We start from the raw sequence: 13,292 nt of genomic DNA, 5'->3' as shown, positions 1-13,292 counted from the left end.
TATACTCTCTGGCCCATCAACCTACATGCCCAGCCTTGAGCTCCCTCGCACGTCCTTACACACCCGAGCACCCTCACTGCCACACAGCTGAAACCACACAGCTGGGCACCCATATATATTGTGCCCTCTTACCACGAACTTAAGATACCCCCACTTGGGTTCCCCTCACCCATACACCCCAGCTACCATATGCACTTTTACCCAAAGAGCTACACACCTATATACCTGGACACCCATACTCTTACTTACACACCTCAGCACCCTGGTACCTGCGTGCCCTCTTAGGCACAACTCCTATATACTGGGCACGCCTTCACACTCACACACCGGACACTCGCCTCCCTGGGCACCTTCATGCTTGGTCCTCTCACCCACCCAGCTAGGCAGCTGCACCCCTCCATCTGAATATCCTCACACCTGGGTCTCTGCATGCCCATGGCCACCCAACTGTCCACCTTCACCCCCACCCCGACTTAAGCCACGCCCCCAGGTCCTTCAACAGCCCAGACTCACAATCAGACCCTCATCCCTGGGGACTGGGCGCCCCTCCCAGCCCGCCCGCAGCCATGACCCTGACCTGTCGGAACTTGGCTCGAGCCTCCTTCTCCTTCATGCGGCCGTGGGACACGAGGTAGTCAAACACTTCTCCTGCAGGGCAGAGGCCGAGTGGGTCAGGCGGGGGATGGGGGGGGGGGCGCAGAGAGCAGGGCAGGGAGGGGAGAAGCCTCACCAGCACTTGCATATTCCATCACCAGGTACAGGGTCTTCTCCGTCTCAATCACCTCGAAGAGCTTCACTGCAATGGCCAGGGGGTGGTGGTAGAGGGGTTAGGCGAGAAGAGAGCCCTCACCTTCCACCCGCACTTGGTAACTGCGCATGTGCTGACCACGATGCCCCTTACTCAAGAATAGTCAATGGCTCCCTACTGATGGCAAGATTTTTCCAAACTCCCTGACCCCACTTGACCACCGTCTCCATTTCCTCACAAGAATGTCAGCTCTGTGAGACTGGGGACACGTGCTTGTTGTATTCACTGCTGGGCCCCAGAGTCTGGCACATGAGCAGCCACTCAGGGAATACTCACTGAGTACATGAACAAACGGATAAATAAATGTTGCGGCCACATTCAGGCCAGGCCATATCCAGCTTCACTGGTAAAGACCTCACCCTCTCGGCTCTGACTAATGACGACAATGACAATGGATGTTGCTGATGACAATAATCAGAGCGGCTCCCACAGCTTAGCTCCGAACTAAGTGTTCTGCATGCACGATCTTATCCAGTCCTCACAGTGACCTTGAAGTAATAAGCCCTCTTATCACCCCCCACTCCAGAGGAGGACACTGAGGCTCAGAGAGGTTGAGTGACTCACCCAAGGTCACACAGCCAGGAAGCAGGGATATTGCTAAAACAGGTCTTTCTAACTACTATAGCAGCCAGTTCTCTCTTCCCCCTGATTCTCTTTTCCCAAGTGCCCTGGTTGGTATCCACTGAACCCACTCCCTTCTCCTCACCGATGTTGGGGTGGTTTAGGCCCTTCATAATACGGACTTCTCGGAACAGCTGGAAGAAAGGAAAAAGAGAAAGATGAGGATGCGGTGTTTCAAGGACCCTCTCCCCAACCTTTCCCCCGCCTTGCTCCCACTCCCTGGGTCTCACCTTTTGCAGGCTGCTGGGGTTCAGCTGGGTTTTGTCGATGATCTTGATGGCGACCTGGAGATGGAAGGGGGAAAGGTCAAGGTATCACAGGCCCTCGAGCTGGGAAAGGTTCCCTCACCCAGACACCCTAGTGTGTCCCTCCTTTGTCCCCTTTCAGAAACAGCCCTCAACCCGGGCCATTCTTAGTAGATGGGGATTGGAACCTCAAGGCCTTGGCATATGCTGTTCTCACCATGTCCAGGGAAGTATCCCCTATTCCATCATGGGGTCTGGTTGGGGCTGCTCCAGGGGCCTGTCCAGAGTGAGGGTGACCAAGACCCTGAGGGGGCCCCTTTAGGAGGGCATCTGACCATTCACACGGTGGAACAAGAAATAACAACCAGAGCTCACATGTCCCACATAGTCACAAGAGCCAGGCCCTGGGCTATGTGCTTTACAAATGACAATTCTTTTTTTTGGCCACCTGGCATGTGGGATCTTAGTCCCCCAACCAGGGAGTCAGCCTGCACCCTTTGCACTGGAAGCAGAGTCAACCACTGAACCACCAGGAAATCCCCTAAGTGAGAACTCTCTGAATCCTCCCAACAACCCTGTGAGGTTATCCTCATTTCCACAAATGGGGAAACTGAGGCACAGAGCTGTTCCACAACATGGCCAAGGTTATACGCCTGGGAAGTTTGTGGGCTAGGGTTTGAACTTATGCAGCTTGACAGAGTCAACCTTTAACACACTTAAAATCTATAGCTAGTTTTGAAAAGGCTTTGGGATAGTCATCACTGGGGAAAAATCAAAATGTTATTGAAGCCTCTTTATACTTATCTTGCAGTTTAGCTAAGTCTTTATTTTGAATTACACATTAGGGTACAACACTTCAAAAGTCTTAATCCAGCTTAGGTCTTCAGTTTTCTCAAAGAGTTTTGGGGTTACCCTCAGTCACCGCAGATCCACTGGATTACAGAACTCTTCCCCTGGGAGGTTCTGTTCCCTAAGAAACCCCTGGAGTCATGTTCAAAACTCACGTGAGGGGAATAATGCACTTTTTGTGGGGGAAGAGGGTCCCTAAGCTTCCTTTATATTTTCACAAATGGGTTTTTAATCTCAACAGGCACATTTTATGCCAGTATTGAGATGATCATATGGTTTCTGTCCTTGAATCTGTGAATGTGGCAAAGTACATGAATAAATTGTCAATTTGAAAAGAACTGTGCATTCCTCAAATAAACCCAGCTTTGTCACCACACAGCTTTCTTTAATTGATATGTCAGCGTCTATTTGCTAATATTTTGTCGAAGATTTCTGTATCTATATTCACACGTAAGACTGGCCTGCAGTCTTACGTCTCGCCTGGTTTCACTGTCACTGTTGAACAAGCACATAAACTCAGCAGCGGAAACTCTAGTCTCTGGAAGTAACTGGCACAAAACTGGAATGTTTGGTACAATCTGCCCATAAAACCACTGGAGCCTGGTATCTTTTGTGAGTGTGGCATAGACAGAGTGAGAGCAGGAGAAACTGCTTCCTGTCGCCTTCTCTAAAACTGAAGAGGTGTCCAGGGGTTATAAACATACCCCCTATCTGTTTTTCTCCCCCACTGAGGGTGAGTTAGAGACTCCTCTCCATTTCTGCAACACTGTTGCCACACCCAGTGTGTGTATATATACACACACACACACACACATGCCCACCTTAGAAGGCCGGGTGGGGAGGGGGCCTAAACATGAACAAACTTCTTGCATTCTCAATCAAGATCACTGGAAGATTCCATTGAACCAAAGTCCCCCATTAAAACAGGGAGGTGGCCTAGGTGTAGGGGCTTCCCAGATGACAGCAGGGGCAGAGAACCCGCCTGCCAATGCAGGAGATATAAGAGACATGGGTATGATCCCTGGGTGGGGAAGATTCCCCGGAGGAGGACATGGCAACCCACTCCAATATTCTTGCCTGCAGAATCCCATGGAGAGAGGAGCCTGGTGGGTTACAGTCCACGGGGTCGCAAAGAGGCGGACACGACTGAAGCGACTTAGCATGCACGCACGGCCTAGGTTTAGGCACAAAAGCCACGTGACTTCGAAGGGACCCTGCACGTGGCTTGCCTGTGATCTGACTGAGATGATCCCACAATTCCAGGGATGCCTGAAACTAGCTCTCTTCTCCTACTTGGGTTGTTCTGGAACAAAAATCTGAGATGTTCTGAGAGTCAGAGATTTACCTACAGTCACAAAGCCAAGTGAGGGCCAAGCCTGACCTCCTCCCACCAAGCACCAGGGCTGCAGGATTCTGCCCCCAGCCCTGCCCCTCCCCTCACTCACCTCCCGACCAGTAAGGATGTGGCGGGCCAGCTTGACTTTGGCAAAGTTGCCTTTCCCGATGGTCCTCAGCAGGCGGTAGTTGCCCACGTGGGGTTGCTCCTCGGGACAGGAGGCGATGGAGTTCCGGCAGCGGGCACCCAGGGAGCGGCTGGACCAGGATGGGCCCTTGTCCGAGGAGCGGCCACTGCCCAGGGTGCCATGCTGAGTGGGGGAGACGGAGGATGAGTGGCAGGCAGTGCCCGTCCAACCCGCCAGTGTGCTGGGGCGGTTAACTCCAGCCATGGCCACTGCCCGCCCTCAAGGCCCTTTGCAAACCCACGGGAGACAGAGGCCTTTGGTTCCCCTATCCTTCTCTCCAAAAAGATGTCTCCAAGAACAAAGATGCTGGGGGCCCCCCAATTCTTAGGCACTCGGGACCCCAGACATCAGCTGTCTTCTTCTTTACCCCTCCCTGTGATCAGGCTACCCCTGCCTCAACTTCCTTTCCTAATTACTGGGACCTCCATCAGCTCCAAGATACTTTATTCTAATGCTGCAGCCCTCAACCCCCATATCTGAACTCAACCCTCTACCCCAACCTTCACTGCTCCCAACTCTCCATATTATCTATCTGTCCCCATCCAGCCTCTCAATTCCATGGCAAACCCACCTATCAACATTTCACTCCCAGTTTCCTGCTCCTAATGTTTTCTTCTGATCCTTACTGCCCCCAGTTCTACTCCAAACACTGTAACCAACCGTCTTTCATTCCCCCTGACACTGTAGGTCACACCCTGAACCTTCCTCCTGTAGGAAACTTTGTTGCCTCCTCGATCCGCCCCCCACCCCCACCACCGCCCAGTCAAACACTGCAGCTCCATCGACACCCGGACCCGCGGTCTCCCACGCCAGGCCACAATCTGTCCCTGACGTTCTGTTCCTGCCCTCCTGTCCCTCCTGGGCCTCTCCCCCCGCAGGTCACCTGCCTGCTCCTGGCTGCCCTGCCCTCATTGTGAGCCCCAGGGACTGAGACTCCCTTTCAGAGCTGGGGCCCAGGGTGGAGGAGACAGAGGCCCCAGCCAAGACAGCTCAGCTCAGGTCCTGTGCTGTCCCTGAGCCCCTCCCAGGGCTGGGGGATGGGACTCAGGAGGATGGGGAACTGAGGAAGAGAGAAGGCTAGATATGCGACAAAGAGGAGGGCCCAGGGCAGTTCCTTGCAGGGACTCTGCCAGGCCACTTAACAGTGACGGGGACCAACATCTAATGAGAACTGGTCATTAAGGCATCATCCCCATTTTATAGGTAGGGAAACTGAGGCTCAGGGCTGCGTGGGTGGCTCAGATGGTAAAGAATCTGCCTGCAACGCAGAAGACCTGAGTTCAATCCCTTGGTTGCAAAGATCCCTTGGAGAAGGGAATGGCTACCCATTCCAGTATTCTTGTCTGGAGATTTCTGGGACAGAGGAGCCTGGAGGGCTACATATAGTCCATGGGGTCGCAAAGAGTTGGGCATGATTGAGTGACTAACACTTTCACTTTCAACTGAGGTTCATAGCTGGGACCTGAACCCAGACCATGTACCACAGAGTTGATGTCTTCCCCTTGGACACACCGCACTGCCTCACGCTCCTGTCATTTTTATTAAGTGGCCTTTACTATGGGCCAAATCCTGGGCCTTAATGCACCTCATCTGCATTTAACCCCCACAGCAGCCCACTCAGGGCGGCACCAGCACCCCCATATTCCAGAGGAGAAACTGAGGCTTGCAGTGAGATGCTGCCTTGTCAAGGTCACACGGTTCATTCATAAGAAACAGGGAGGTAATGTTCCCCGTGAGGGACAGACAGACAGCCGCAGTGCTGGAGCCCTAGCCACCTGCCTGCAGCCCACCGTGCCACGACCCTGGCCTCCGAGGGGGGCCCAGTTATGATCCGCACTCCCTACACGGGGACCCCAGGGCTGAGGCACGGTCAGGACCTTGCCCAAGGTCACAGGGCAGAAGGAGCAGAGTGCCTAGGATTTGAACTCAGCTCTGCAGACTCCTGAGCCCCCAGCTCTTTCCCACATCCCCCGCTGGGCTGCTCACAACCCTGGGCCTCCTCCCAGGGGAAGGTGGGAAGGGAGCTGGAGATCCTGGCAGATAACAGCTCTGATTCTCACCCAGATAAAGGCTTGGAGAAGAATCCCCATTAGGTGGCACCAGGGGAGCCAACTGGGGCTGGGCTGGCATCCCACTGAAGGCAGCGTGGCTGAGGGACCCCTGCAAGGGACCGCTGGGGCAGTGGGTGATAAAGCCCCCAGGGGCTGGGGGCGGGAGCTAAAATTGGCCAGCACCAGCAGCTGGCCCGGCTCCCTCCCGACCGACCGGCTGGCGCCCCAACACTGGGCCTGTTGCTAGGGAACCTCCAGAGGCTGGGTGGTAGGGGGCCTGGAACTTGGGCATGACCCCACATGGCTGTCATCATGGGAGGCGGTGTCACGTCCAGGTGGCAAAGGAGGGGGGTATGACCTCGGATTCTAGGAGAGAGGTGACCCTCTGCCAGGACTGACAAGCAGGCCTTACAGACTAGAGTTGGGAGGAGAGGGGAGAATTAACCATCCCTGAAATTCCCCACACATCTGAACAAGAGGAAGAAGTGCTTGTGTGAGCCCTGTTTGCCGGATGAGGAAACTGAGGTTCAGAGAGGTGAGGTCACTTGCCCGAGGTCACACAGCTAGGGCGGGACAGAAACTAGATGTGAACTTATGCTTCTCCGGATAACCAAAGTCATAACAACAACAACAATAATAGCAGCTACAATAGGCCTGGCCCTATGCATCTTACTCACATTATCTCTTTGGCTCCTTTCACAACATCCCTAACAGGGAGGTGCTACCATCAATCCCATTTAGAGACGCTCCCTGGTGGTCTAGTGGTTAGGATTTGGCGCGCTCTCTCTCCCATTTAGAGGTGAGGAAACTGAGGCTCCAGGCAGGGAATGTGCCTGCAAGCCTGCACAGCAATCCATGACAGGCCTGCACTGAGGCTTCACCGCCGTCTGACTCGCACCCACAATAGCTGCAAACACGTGTGGAGCGCGTCCTGTGTGCCAGGCTTTGCCCCTATCATCTCGACTAATCCTCTGAGGAATTCAAGTGATCACCCCCATTTTGCAGGGCGGGAAACAGGCTCAGAAGGCGAGAACCAGCTATCTGAGGTCACAGGGCAAAGCGGCTGGCAGAGCCAGGCCTGTGGGCTCCCTGTCACAGCCTGGGGTGACCGGGGGAGTGGTGGTTCTCATTGGAGACTCTAAATCAGAGTCTGGCCCGGAGCATGATGGCTGGTGGTGGCAGTGGTGATGGTGATGAGGAACAGTTTTCTGAGGCAGGGTCCTGCGAGGCGAAGGGACAGAGACAAAACTCTCTGGTGGGCATCTAGGGTGAGGGTGGCTGGGGATTGGCAGGGAGCTGGCAGAACGCCCTGAGGGGAAAGCGATGAAGAACCCAGCTGGGGAAAAGTCTGGCATTGTTTGGTGGGAGAGTCTTTAGAAGCGCTGAGAGTAATCAGAAATCAGGGAAATGAGGAATGGGGGGAATCTCCCTGGGGTTGTTCTGGGCTGTGGTGTAGGGGCAGGGGGACCTGGGAATAGAGGGAAGGGTCCAAGCCATGGGACAGTGGAAGTCAGTGGCCAAGGATACCCGAGCCAGGGGCCTGGGTCTTGAGAAAACTCCTAGAAGTTAAAGAAGAGGGTTTCTAGGAGCAGTCCCTGGAAGCAGAGAAAGGTCCAGGGGCTTGAAATTCTGGGGAAGGGGCTTCCCAGACAAGCGGTGGATCCAAGGAACAAAGGCTGAGCCTGGTGGGAGGTCAGGGGCCTAGGAACCTGGGGAGAAGGCTCCCAGAGGACAGACCCCAAGAGAAGAGGGCTTAGAGCAGGGCAAGAACAGAAGCTTCAAACCCAGGAGTCTTCTGGAAGAAAGATCTGGGGCCAGGCCTTGTGAGCTGAGGAAGGGCTCTGACGCTGAGGAGGGGGCTTCCCTAGGAGGCCAGAACCCCTGGCAAGGAAGAGGGAAGCCCTGGGGACAGCGGAAGGGATGGGGGCCTGGAGCCTAAGGGGTGAGGTAGTATCCTGTGAGGAGGGGGGTCACAGGGTTGGGGGCTTGAGGAGGGGGCTTGCCTGAAACAGAGGAGTTGATACAGGAAGGATGAGGCCTGGAGTCAGACTGGTTCAGGGCCTAGAAATCTGAGACTGAGCTGGGGGGGGGGGGTGGCCTGGAAGTTGGAGGCCAAGGTTTCCTGGGAGAGGAAGAGACCAGCGAGGGTCCGGGGGCATCTGTGGGGATGGGAGGTGCTGAGGATCCAGAGACAGGGCTGCTTGGAAGATGGGGACCAGGCCTTGGAAGTGGAGAGACCTTGAACAAGCTAGCAAGGGCCCTCGGCCCAGGAAAGGTGGAACTGGCTTCCTGTGAGGGGGTGCCCACAGGAGCCAGGAGGATTCTGGAGGGCCGGAAAGCTGTGGATGAGAGGAGGGGATCACGGGGAGCCCGGCACCCAGATCCTGTCGGGGAAGGCCAGGGGCAGAGACAGCACCGGACCAGGCCTTCCTGGGTTGGGGAACGGGGCCCGGGCTGGGCCTTGGGGTCAGGAACCTGGCAAATCCGGGAGGGGGCCAGCTGTCGGATGCGGGCGGCCTGGAGGGGAAGGGGCTTAAGAACACGCCGGAGAAGGGAGGGGCTCCTGCGACGCAGGGGAGGGGGCTTCCTGGAGAGAAGAGACCCGGGCGGAAGCGGTCTGCAGAGGGACAAGAGAGGGGTCCCGCGAGGGAGGTGCCCCCAGGGGTCGGGCTGGGCTAAGGAGTGAGTGGGGGAGGGTCGAGAGGCCTGGAAGTCCGGGGGGGGGGGGTCGGGGGTGGCGGGCCGGGCTGGGAAAACGAAAGTAGGGGCTTGTGTGGCCAGGGGCACAGCAGGACGAGGGGTTCGGCGGCCAGACCCAGCCGGGGCTCCCCAAGGGGCCGGGCCCCACTCACCGTGTCCGAGTTCCGATCGTTGCCCGGGGCCAGCGCCGTCCGCGAAGACATCTTCTCCGAGTCCCGGGAGACTGGGCGGCCGGGTCGGGGGGGGCGGGGGTCCCGGGGTCCCCTGTCGTCCCCTCCCCCCCCGCCGGCCTGGGGACGCGAGCTCAAAAGCTGGGCGCCGCGGACACCCGGGTTCGCGCCGTGGGAGAGGGGGCAGGGCGGGGGAGGGAAAGGGATGCCGAGGGTCCTAGTGGCCCCGAACGGCGGGGGCCCGGGGCGCCATGGGGGCGGCGGGCAGGCGGGAGGGCGGGGGCCGGGGAGGGGGCGCGGAGCCGGCCCGGGCGGCGGCGGAGGGAGGCGGCGGAGGGGCCGGGGAGGAAGGGACGTCAGGGGGCGGGGCGCGCGGGGCGGGGCCGCAGAGACCCCGCCCCCTGCCGCCGGCACTTAAAGGCGCAGGCCGGGGCCGGCCGGGCGCGCTGGGGGCTGAGGCAGGTCTGGGCGCGTCGGCTCGGAGCAGGTTCTCACCGGAGAGCTGAGACTCACCGGAAGAGAAGGAGTGAGAAAGGCCGAGGCACGGTGCCAGAGACGCAGAGAAAGATAGTGAGAGGCGCAGAGACGGGGAGGCCCAGGAAGAGAGACACAAAGAGATCGAGAGACAAGGGTAGGGAGAAACACAGAGACACAAAGAGATGAACAGGCAGCCGGACGACGGAGCGGCCAAAAGACAGAAAGGCAGAACGAGGGAGAAACGCTGGGAGAGACTGACAGACAGACAGGGTGAGAGACGCAGACAGCGACAGAGACTGATCGATCCACGCACAGAGACAGAAGGAGGGACGGAGGTGCAGAGACCCGAGCAGAGAATGGAGAGAAAGAGGCAGGACTGACAGAGAAGCCCCCAAAGGCAACAACCAGGCCGGCGGCGCTTCCCTGTTCTCCCTCCCAGCCCCGCCTCCTCGCCAGTCCAGGAAGCTCTGGGGACCGCGGGCTAAGGATGCTTGCGGGGACGGTGTCTGGGCGAAGCCACTGAGGAACGGTGACCAACCTCTCTAGCAATGCTGCCTCCCACCTCCCAGAAAACTCCAGACCCCAAGGTTGTGGGTTGCAGTCTCCTTTCCTTTGCGACCCAGTTGAGGTCCCAGGACTCTGTGTCCAGCTCTCGGACTCAGGACAGGCACTGGCTCTTTCTGGGCCTCAGTTTCACACTTCTGTAAAGGGAGGGGGAGGATCTGCATGCTGCCTTCCTAGCGGGGCTGAAGTAGGTGCAAAAGAACCTGGTCCAAGTATTCTGCGAGGCAAACTGAGACCAGAGAGGTCAAGGGCTTTGCTGAGATCACACAGTGCCGTGGGGACCATGCGTCCCCTCCAGACCAGGGTGAAGTGAAAGGAAGAGGGACACAGTCCTGGCCTTGGATTCAGCCCTTGCCTGGGATCGATGTCTGTGTGAAGGTCTTCCTGAACCTCAGGTTCCCTTTCTAAAAAACTGGTTTGACAATGATAGCCTGCTGGAGCCAGCTCACAAGCTGATTGTTGAAGTCTCAGGGATTTTGGAGCTGGTTGTTAAACAGTCATTATTAAAAATTAAATTATGCAAACATACAATTAAATAAATTATATTTAAAGCAAAGATAATAGTCATCACGTCCTAATTATTTTACATTTTGTTCTTATGTGTGATCCTGAGGTTATTTACATCTATTGTATTCTATTACAGTGAAACTGCCATGTAAGGGGTGACGGCACGTCTCTTTTCCCCCAAACGCTTTCAATGATGTCACCCTGGTAGCCTGGAATTAGCCATGGTGGGAATATTTACACCATGGAAATTGGCACGAGCTACAAAGAAAGGTTTTCCGCCCTCACTCGGCAGAGAGCTGGTTGTAACATATTGACCTGTATATCACTGCTTGATACTATCAGCTACATCTACTCACAGAGGCTTCCTCTGTGCCAGGCTCTGAGCACTTCATCCTCATTGCTACACCATGAGATTGTACCATCATTGTCACCCCTGCTTACAGAGGGAAAACCACATGCTGAAGTCCACACAGCTGGTACGCAGCGGGGCTGAGATTTGAGCACAAGCGTCACCAAACTCCACAAAGTAGGCTCTTGGCCACTGTGGTTTCCTGTCTCTGGAGAGTAAAAGTAGCAGCCTAGCTCTGCGACAAATTAATGACACTATGCAAGGAAAGCAGCAGTTCTTGCGGGAACAGATTAGAGTTTCTTAAACGGGTGATATTATTATTCAACAAATGGAGCCTGAGGAGCCTCAGGGATGGTGGGAGGCAGAGAGGGAGGAGCTCAGAACGCTGTTCCGGAAGCTTTGGGATCTCAAGGGTTCTGCGGGATGGGGGGTGGGGTCTTGGGAATGGGATAGAGGCGGAATCCGCCCAATCCCTTCCCAGCCCTAGCGCTGACAGCTGCAGTTCTCTGAAACACCACACGAGGGCAGAAGATCACCTCCCTACACAGGTTGCCCACCACTCTTCAGGGCTCACCCTGGTTCCGTAGTTCCCAGTATGGTCCCCACCTCATTTCCCAGATGGGGAGACTGAGGGAGAAGGGAGGCCGTGGCATGGATAACCTTAAAAACTTATGCTCATCAAAAGAAGCATACAAGAGACCACTTATTGTATAATTCCATTTATAAGAAATGGGCTTCCCAGGTGGCTCAGTTGTAAAGGAATCTATCTGCCAATGCAGGAGATGAGGGTTTGATCCCTGGGTCGAGAAGATTTCCTGGAGAAGGAAATGGTAACCCATTCTGGTATTCTTGCCTGGGAAATTCCATGGATAGAGGAGCCTGGAGGGCCACAGTCCATGGGGTTGTAAAGAGTTGGATACAACTTCACAACTAAACAACAACAAATTTATATGAAATATCCTGAACAGGTAAATCTTTAGTGACAGAAAGTAGATTCAGGGTTACCAAAGGCTGGGGGAGAGCGCAATAAGGAACGACTGTTAACAGGTTTTAGGATTTAAGGGTTTCTTTTTGGGGTGGTGAAAATGCTTTGGAATTAGATAGTGGGGATGGTTGCCACAACCTTGCGAATATACCAAAAACCATTGACATACGCTTTAAAAGGGTGAATTTTATGTCATAAGAATTACAGCTCAATAAAAAATTAAGTTAAAAAAGAGGGAGAGATCCAACAGTGTCCATGGCCCATAACAAATGCTTGGTTCCAGCCCGGCCTGCCTTCTCATTATCATGGGTCCACACTGACTTGGGGAGGACAAAGCCTGTTTCTCCCCTTGCCCTCTCGGCCACCAAATCAGCGCCTTCCCCGGGGCCCTCTGCTGATAAATTCAATCCTTAAATGGAGGCCTTCAGACCTTGGAATCTTAACCCCTGATGCACTTATCCCAACCTAATGTCCCCAGAGCCTTCACTGGGGCTAGGGGAGAAGGAGTGATCCCTGAGCCCAGCTCCTGTCCCTAATGTCAACCCTACCTCACCCCAACCCCAATCGAGCTGAGGCAAGTGATCATTCTCTTAGGCCAAACACCTGGGATACTCTGCCTGGGAACCCAAAGGCCACCTAAGCCTAAAACCTAGCCTTGAAAGTAACCCTAATCCTGCATCTCACTCCATCCAATCCCCAACCCATTTCTAGCCCCAACCCATCTGCCCTCTTCATCCACAACGTCCCATCCTTAGCACTGCTTTATCCCCACTGGTGCATTCATTCCATTAACAGATCTTTACTGAGCACCTACTATGTGCCAGGTGTGTATTTAGAGCTATCACAATGAACAAGGTAAGCAAAATCTGCACTGAATTTATGTTTAAATGGGACAGTCAGAAAATCTACCAGGGAGCCAGAGGGACTTGATCATTTCAGGTTGTAGAAAGTGCTACCAAGGACCTGACAAATCAGAGCAGTGTCTCCGGGGAGGGAGGAGAGTACGTGGCGGGCAGAAGAGCTTTTGCTGGTCGGGAACCTCTCCTTGGAGGAAAGGATGCTGGAGCTGAGACCTGGGTAATAAAGAGAAGACAGGCGTATGAAGGCGTGGGGACAGGGGCTTTTAGGCAGAGAGAACCACAGAAGCAAAGCTCTGCCCAGGGCCACCCCTGAGGCCTCCAACCAGCCCCTGGTCCCAGCAGAACCTTCCTCCATGTCTTTACCTCAGAGCGGGGAACTCATGAGAGAATTTCGGGGCCCACAGCCAGCATGGGGTGTCTCCGGGGGGTACCCAGGATGGTGTTGTCACCTTGGAAGGTGTGAAGAGCAGACTGGGGGGGGGTTGCCAATTCCGGTCGGGGTGGATGAAGGTGGGGCCTGCCTGCAGCCTTGTCCCTCTTCCCAGCCCAGCCACAGCCTGGCCTAAAAGGGCAGACAGATAAC

General features: G+C 55.3%; 1 protein-coding gene across 2 annotated transcripts in view; it reads right to left on the bottom strand.

Moving 5' to 3' along the window:
- MARK4 (microtubule affinity regulating kinase 4) overlaps positions 1–9,233 on the bottom strand; it is a 30,165-nt gene extending 20,932 nt beyond the window's left edge. For both annotated transcript variants that reach the window (XM_065926303.1, XM_065926304.1), the window contains exons 1-6: positions 8,950–9,233; positions 3,969–4,169; positions 1,660–1,713; positions 1,515–1,563; positions 731–796; positions 578–648 (exon numbers count right to left, since the gene is read on the bottom strand). In XM_065926303.1, the coding sequence (XP_065782375.1) occupies positions 578–648; positions 731–796; positions 1,515–1,563; positions 1,660–1,713; positions 3,969–4,169; positions 8,950–9,000 (492 nt within the window). In that variant the 5' untranslated portion in view covers positions 9,001–9,233. The remainder of the gene's footprint in view (positions 1–577; positions 649–730; positions 797–1,514; positions 1,564–1,659; positions 1,714–3,968; positions 4,170–8,949) is intronic.
- Between the last annotated feature and the right edge of the window lie 4,059 nt (positions 9,234–13,292).

This window comes from Muntiacus reevesi, chromosome 2 (genome assembly GCF_963930625.1).
Source record: "Muntiacus reevesi chromosome 2, mMunRee1.1, whole genome shotgun sequence".
NCBI lineage: Eukaryota > Metazoa > Chordata > Mammalia > Artiodactyla > Cervidae > Muntiacus > Muntiacus reevesi.
The sequence above is the reverse complement of the archived record's forward strand: the minus strand, read 5'-3'. Positions and strand labels throughout refer to the sequence as shown.